An 8,266-nucleotide genomic window follows, 5' to 3' on the forward strand; every position below is an offset into this window, starting at 1 on the left:
CTCCACATCACGGCCAACACTTGACAATGTTAGTCTTTTTCACGTTAGCTGCGCTGATCATTGTGTAGTGATAGCTTCTTGAGGTTTTATGATTTGTAGTTCTTTATATATTCTGGATACACCTACTTTGACATATTCTCTGCTAGACTATGGCTTGGCTTTTTAAATTTCTTAATATGTTCTTTAATTGGAAAAAGTTTTAATTTTGACAAAGTCCAATTTATCACGTTTTTCCTTTTATACATAGGGCCTTTTGTATCATGTTTATGAAGATTTCTCTCCTGTAAAGTCATGATGATGATTTTTTCTATTTATTCTAGAAGCATTATGAATTAAAATTTTATGTTTATTTATAGGATATATCAAAATTAATTTTTTGCATGGGATGTGAGGAAAAAAATAAGGATCACTTTTTTTCATGTATATATATCCACTTTGTCCAGTAGTATTCGTCGATAAGACCTCCTTTCCCCCACTGAAGTGTATTAGCACCTTTGTCAAATGTGTGTGATCATATGTGTGTGGGTCTCCTGTCCTGCTGCTGAGGTCTGTGCGGTGCCAAAGCGCTGTAGCTATATGATGAGTCTGGTGGTACACATTCCCCACAGCTGTTTCACATCTTCGGGATCATCACGGGCATTTGGGGTCTTTTGCATTTCCATGTGGATTTAGAATCAGTTCCCCAGTTTCTACAATAAACCTGCCAAGATTCGAATGACTCACTGTTTTCCATGGTTCTTGGCACTATCCTCTAAGACATCCTTCTTGGCTACTTCTTAAAAGAGCCTTGAAAAACCCTGCATTGAGTAACTTTCCCAGCCTATCCTGGAGGCCCAGAGACCTTTCACCATTTTGAACATCTCACTACCTTTTACAGATTACACTTTTACACGTCTTTAAACAATTTTCTGAGTTTCCCAAGCTACAGCCCCCCATTCTTTTGAGATCTGCATCTCTAAATTCAGTCACCACCTCTCTGGTTAGTTAGGGCACTATGGGACCCTAGAGTTCTAGAGTCTCTTTTGTCCAGCAAGAAGCATCTACCAGGCACCATCTTCTTTCAAGGTTTTCACAGAGATGCTGACAGCCACACCCTTGATTGAGACCAAGCAATCTCATCTCCAGTCCAGAGAACACAGCCTCTCTCACAGGGATCAGCGAGCAAACTAGGGCTCATAGGCCACATCCCACCCAATGCTTTCTGTGTTGCTTGCAAGCTTGGGATGGTTTTCACATTTTTAAAATAGTTGACAGAAAACCAGAAGAAGATGATTTCATGAAACATGAAAATTATATAAACCTGGAAGTTCTGCATCCATAACTCAATTTTTATTTGAACACGAGCACACTCACGCAGGTGCATATCGTCTGTGGCTGTTCTGCTCCAGCGGCAGCACTGCGTACCTGCTGCAGAGATGAATCAGCCTGTAGAGCCCAGTCCCTTATGAGAGGTTTGCTGACCCCGTCTTCTTTATATACTGTCCATTCTCTGCTCAAGAATTGGCATGTTTTATTCTGAGTTCATCTTTTTCGTATACCTTATACGTGACCAGAAGCAACTGCTTCACTTTCATAATTCTGCCTGGAAGTTATCTTGCCATGTTTCCCAAATTCATGAAATACATTTTCTATCTTCCAGATTACCACTGGCAACTGGTTTGCCATTTCATAACATGGGCCGCCATGTTCCCAACCTCCTCAGTCCATTTTCTTTTCATTTGTCTATTCACCAGGTCCTAAAACCAATGCCATATTTTTTGTTATTTTTATGGAAACCCCCAATTTCTAGGTACCGAGTTCTGTGTCATTTATCTATTACCACCATAACACTGCATTACTCTGAAATATAAAAACCAGGTGTGTACGGTAGTAGGCATTCGTTCGTCAGCCCACGTGGTTTGAGCAGCCTGTGATAGATTGAGCTGGCTCGCCAGACTCTGATGCACGTGTCTCTCATTGTCCAGCAGGGGCCATGTCCACGGCAGTGGTGGAGGAACACAACACTTTCCAAGCCTCTGCTTGCAACAAGTCTGCTCAAATCCATCCCACCGACAAAGCATGTCATGTGGCAAAATTCAGGCCTGAGGATTGGGAAAACGAGACCATCCCAGCTCCCGATGGGAGTGACTACAGAGACACATGGCAAAGGGTAGAGATGTGGGAAGCCATAGAGAACTGGATCCATGGATGAAGTTATGTCCTCTGATTTGGTAGTTTACCCCTTAACATATGATATGAACACACTTTACACAGTCTAACTCCATTTCCCCTTCAGCTCCTTATGCGAGTGTTCGGTATTTTACTTCCGCATATTATATGGGCATTATTGTTGCTTTAAATCTTCAGTAATCCTCAAACATCATTTTCAATAGTCTCATTTTTAACTACATTCAGGAAACAAATGACTCAAAGCCCAAATTTAGGTTACTCTGAAACCGAGACCACTCTCCTCCTAGCAACAATACTTGTCCCCCAGTTTAATCTTAAAACCATCTGGACCCCAGCGTCTGTGAGAGTGCAGGGAGGGAGGGTGCACATAGGTTCGGATCATACCTGCCCTCCCAGGGGCTCTTATTCCAGCATCCCTTCCCGGAATTGACCCCACCCACTCTCCTCCTCAGGGATCAGTGTCATTTCACATGTCTGCTCTGTCTCTTTCTTTGGCCCTTAGGGGCACAGAGTTGGAGTCATCCCAATTTTTGGTCCGAAGAAAACATTTGTCACTGGTTCATGCATGGCCTTTTTTTATGTTTGTTTGTAACAGTGTGATGTACACCCATGTACACACCAAACGAGAAATTGGGACATTGACAGTAACTCGTATCTACTTAGTGGACCCGCCCCACCTCAATCCTCTGGCTCGCCTCCATTTGAGGGAACTTTTCAACACAAAGCTTCCCCCACTCCCGCTTTTTTTTTTTATTGTGTTAAAATACACATAACATAAAATTTACCATCTCAACCATTTTAAGTATACAGTTCAGTGGTTTTAAATATATTCACGTTATTGTGTAGCCATCGCCACGAACAATCACTAGAATTATTTTTTTTAATTTTTATTTTTTAATTAGAGTTGACATTCAGTATTATTTTATATTAGTTGCAGGTATCTCTAGAATTCTTGTTATCTTGTAATTCTGAAACTCTATATCCATTAAACAGTAAATCCCATTTCCCTTCCCACCAACCCTGGCAACCACCATTATGCACTTTCTGTCTTTATGATTTTGACTACTCTAAAATCTCATATAAGTGGAATCAGACAGTATTTGTCTTTTTGTAACTGGTTTATTGCACTTAGCACAAGATCTTCAAGATTCATCCTTGTAACATATTACAGAACTTCCTTCCTTTTGAAGGCTGATTAATATTCCATAGTATGTGTATGCCATATTCTGGTAATCTATTCACTGGTCAGTGGACATTTGGTTTGCTTCCATGTTTTAGCTATGTGAATAATACTGCTATGAACTGGGTGTGCAAATATCTCTTCAAGGCCTTGCTATCAGATCTTTTGGGTATATACCCAGAAGTGGAACTGCTGGATCAAATGGTAATTCTATTTTTAGTTTTTTGAGGAACCTCCATACTGTAAAAACAGTGGCTGTGCCATTTTACATCCCCACCAACAGTGCACAGGATTTCAGTTGCTCCTCATCAACACTTGCTGTTTTCTGTTTTTTGATAGTAGCCATTCTAATGGGTGTGCAGTGCTATCTCATGGCATTTATTTGCTTTTCCCTAATGATTGATGTTGAGCATCTTTTCACACTCTTATTGGCTATTTGTAGCTTCTTTGAATAAATATCTATTAAAGTCCTTTGCCCATTTTGAATCAGGTTAGTTGTTCTGTGGTTGTTGAATTTTCAGAGTTTTCCATATATTTTGGATGTTAATTTGGATAATTCTTTCGTTGCCTGTGCTTTTGGTGTCATAATCAGGAAATCATTGCCAAGTCCAATGTTGTGAAGCTTTTGTCCTATCTTTTAAAATCTAAAAAGACTTAATGTGTGGCCTGATATATGGTCTATCCTAGAAAATGCCCCGTGTGCACTGGAGAAAATGCGTATGTTGTTGTTGAGTGGAGTGTTCTGTAAATGTCTGTTAGATCCAGCTGGTTTATTGTGTTGTTTAAGTCCTCTATCTCCTTGTCTTCTGTCTGGTTGTTCTTGCTATTATTAAGGGTGAGATACTGACATCTCCAACCATTATTGTAGAATTGTCTATTTCTCCCTTCGATTCTGCGGGGTTTCACTTCATGTATTTCATGGTGTGTCAGAGGTAAGTAAATGTCTGTAATTGTTCTATCTTCTTGCCCTCGTGGCAGCTGACTCCATGCCTGCAGTAGCAGGCAGAACAGGCAGACCTCTGGTACTGGTACAGTTCTTGGGCCCAGAGGCTTTTCAGGGCACAGGTCTTGTTTCTACCCTTCCTCCAGAGCAGTGCGCCTGTGCCAGGCCCTGGTGCAGGAGTGTATAGTGTCCCCACTGATGGAAGGCTTCTGCTCCATGCAAGAAGGGAAACAGGTTGTGTTTTCTGGGTGCCCAGTGGCAGCATCTCTTGAACACCTGTACTGAGGGGCCCTGCTCTCTGGTCCCTGCTCTACTCCCAGGATTTCTCACGAGGAGTGGAGACCCAGGGAAAGACTCCCTGTGGCTGCAAACCTCTCTCCTATGGTTTCCCATTATCTTGAGCTAACACGCTTCCAGCATTGAAGAACTCACTGAAATTACAGCTGACTTCTTCCCATCCATGTCTGTCTTATACCTATTCCTTTGTGCCCTATCAAAAGTGAAACAGCTTGTGCCAGGCTCATCACTATGGTCCTCTATCAGCCTGGTTTTGTGTGGCCTTAGCATCCATGTGAGCACGATGAGGTTACTTCCCCCCAACTCTACTCTGTCTCCTCCAGTGTCCTTGGTATCCCTTGAGACTCTCCACTTTTGGCTGGTTGGAACTCAACCTCCCAGCTCCAACCTGGGCCACCCTCTTCCCTCCTTGTGGAACTGCACCTTCTGCAGACCTGGCTCAGGGTCCAGCAGCAGACTGTGGACCCTGAGCACTTCTGGGGCTCTTTCTTTATGGAGCATCCTCCTCCTGGCATGACCTTTCAAACTCCAGCTGCCCATGCCCCTCTTTGTACTTCGCACCTGGAAAGTGCCCCAGGTAGGAGGTGGGGCCCTTGCAGATCTTGCCTATCCTCTTTTCTCAGGGACCACAGCCCTGCCCTGTCTTGTGTCAGGTGGGAAAATGAGTGCCTCCTATTTGGACACATTTACCTCTTGCTTATGGAGAGAGGGCAGGCCCATTCTCATTACCCATCCTCCCTCACCCCCCACGGCCACAATGGACAGCCTCTGGCAGATTTTTAGCTGGCTTGGTGGTTGAATTCAGAGTAGTTTCCTAACTGCATTTTGTGGGGCGGCCTCTTCCAGCACGGCACCCTGAGTCCAGGGACTCACTACTGCTCTGCATTCCTGTGGGCACCATCTAATTCTTCTGTGCTTCTTTTCCTGCTATCACCTTGCCAACACAGCCAGCAGCAACCACAGACACTGCTGATGTTCTGCTTTCCGTCTCTTCCCCTCAAGGTAAACATGCGTCAGTTCCATCAGCTCTGAAACTGATTCCCCAAATACAGCCCCTCTTCGACCCTGGTCAGAAGGTCTTTGGCTTGTGGGGCCCACTCCTTCCCATCAGGTTGGCTTGGAGCCATGGGACCCACTCACACATTGTAGGAAAGTTCAAGGTTTCTAGGACCAACTACCATATCCCTCAGCATAGAGAGGACACAGGGGTGACACCTCACAAATCTCAGGGATTCTGCTCTTGTATACATGGTGTCAGTCCCAAAGTCCACCAGGTACTGAGGCTGATGGAGCTATTTGCACTCAAGCTGCAGCAGTGGGAAAGGAATGAGCTCAAATGGGTCATGGCTCTTCTCCCTCTCTTAGAAAGTTTCATGTGCCATTTATATTCACACTTCATTGACCAAAGCCTGAGTCCCAGTGCAGACAGGGGAGCAGTGGAGGGCAAGAGCAAGAGAAGAAGCTGCTGGGTGAGCCCACCAGGGCTCGGGGTTGGGTGGGCATGTCCTGGGGAGCAGTCTTGGGAGGACCTCTCACTGGGCCTGGCTTCTTTCTGACAGGTGACACCTCGGACTACCTGCAGGAGGTGCAGCTGCCTCTGATCCCATTTGCCCTGTGCCAGGTGTTCTATGGACACACATACCTTCTGCCAGACATGATGTGTGCTGGGGATCCCGGGAATTTGAAGACCATGTGCGAGGTGCGTCCCACTGTGGGGACAGGGAGCCAAGCCCAGGGCTTTCACGTGTTCATCTGCTTTAAGCCACCGTGGACACTTCTACTGAGTAGGTGGGGGGGGTCCCTGAAGGCTTGGCCCCTGTGGGGCTTGGGAGCACATCACTGTGCAGCCATAGGCTGGGCAGGAAACCTCAGGGTAGCTTATGTGCAGATGGGACACAGGCCCCAGTCAGTGCCCAGTGCCCCATAGACTCCAGTGCCAGTGGAGCAGCCCACGGCTCTGTGCACTTGCCCTGTGCACAAACTGTTGCCCTGTGGCATTTGCCCTGTTAGCCTGTAGCAGGGCCTGGTACTGGCAAGCTGGGGTTGTAGAGTGAAGGGGCTCTGGGCCTGGCCCTGCAGGGTGGGCAGTGGGCCACCTTCATGCAGGAGGCAGCAGCAGGCCCTGTCTCCAGGTTCACAGGAAACTCCTCTTTTCTTCCAGGGTGACTCTGGGGGTCCACTCGTCTGTGAATTTAACCACATCTGGGTGCAAATTGGAATAGTGAGCTGGGGCCGTGGTTGCATGTTCCCTATGTATCCTGCAGTTTATGCCCGAGTCTCCTATTTCTCAGCATGGATCCATCATCAGGTGGAACACACACCCCCACCTCCGCAGCCCCTCCCCGCCCTCTCCTCCACTCTGGGGGCTGTTGTCAGTGTCCTTGTGACCATACTGGTTATCCTGCCAATGTTGTGAGGCTGGAGCCCCCCACCTTCTCTTCCTCATGCTGCATGCCTCTGTCCCTACCCAGCTCAGCCTCTCTGGTTCCCGGGCACTTGAGTGAGCTGAGGGCCACCGTCCAGACCAGTGCAGGGTCAGGAAGGGGCTGAGCTAGGGCCACACCCAGGGAGGCAGAGCCGGTCTCACCACAGAAGGGTGGGAGCCCAGGGAGAGTGGACGCCTTGGCTGAGTGCTCCGGCACCTGAGATTGGATAAGATATTAAATATTTACAAAGCAAGCATCCTGGAAGTACTCCATCTATCTTCCTACCCAGAGTGCGGACAGAGTGGCCTTGTTGAAATGACAGGTGGCAGGGTGACAGGAGAAGTTCAAACTGAACGCAGCGTCTCTAGAAAGGCCGGCCACACAATCACGTGTCTAAGTCTAGAGTCAAGGCCCGAGGGAAAGGCGCCGTTATAAATACTTAGAACTATCGATACCACAGTTGTTAAATACTTAAAATTCCAGTTCAAAAATTGGGAAACATGAGCTGAGAGTAGGCACACGGAAGGAACTAAAAAAATAAAAGCAGAAATCAATGAGCCAAACACCAGAAAAACACTCAAACTAACATTTAAAAAATCTGGTTTTGAAAAAAAAAAAAGTAGGAAAAAGAAATCACAAACCTAATCAAGATATAAAATGAGACCAAAAATGCACAAAACAAGAAATTATGGGGGGAATACCCATCAAACAGAGAAATTAAGAAATCATAAGAAATGTACAACTCTATGTAAATATTTTAGATGAAAACTATCACTTTTTAGGAAAAACATAATTTACCAAAAGTAATCTCAGTAGAGATAGAAGGTTTAAATAGGCCAAATTCCATGGATGAAATGGAGAAATTTAAGAAAGAACTTCTCTCTCCCAGTAAAAGACCTGGCTGAGATGGTTTCCTTGGGAATTACACCAAACTTTCCACTGCAGGATTGTCCCAGTGCTGCCCACGCTGCTCCAGACATGGCCAGGGGAGGGGAGTAACCCTGCTCCCCAGCAGCACATGTACAGAGGACATAAATCTGATCACACAGAAAGAGAAGTTTGAGGCAATCCAGCTTATGAATTCAAAAACCCTAGTGAAAGATTAGCAAACGGAATCCAACTTTATTTTTTAAAATAGTACATTGTAATCAAGTAGGATTTATTCTGGTAATGTAAGGATGATTAAATATTAGAAAATCCATAGATATAATATTTTTGCTTTGCTAAGGAGAATAAGATTAAAGAAAAGTC

General features: G+C 45.3%; 1 protein-coding gene across 1 annotated transcript in view; it reads left to right on the forward strand.

Annotated features, from left to right (window-relative positions):
• The window catches only part of PRSS38 (serine protease 38), a 32,293-nt gene extending 25,288 nt beyond the window's left edge, over nt 1-7,005 (forward strand). The window contains exons 4-5 of the mRNA XM_039880333.1: nt 6,149-6,288; nt 6,751-7,005. Of these exons, the coding sequence (XP_039736267.1) occupies nt 6,149-6,288; nt 6,751-7,005 (395 nt within the window). The remainder of the gene's footprint in view (nt 1-6,148; nt 6,289-6,750) is intronic.
• Nucleotides 7,006-8,266: the final 1,261 nt, after the last annotated feature.

The sequence above is a fragment of the Pteropus medius genome, unplaced genomic scaffold (genome assembly GCF_902729225.1).
Source record: "Pteropus medius unplaced genomic scaffold, Ma_sr-lr_union100, whole genome shotgun sequence".
Taxonomy (NCBI): Eukaryota; Metazoa; Chordata; class Mammalia; order Chiroptera; family Pteropodidae; genus Pteropus; species Pteropus medius.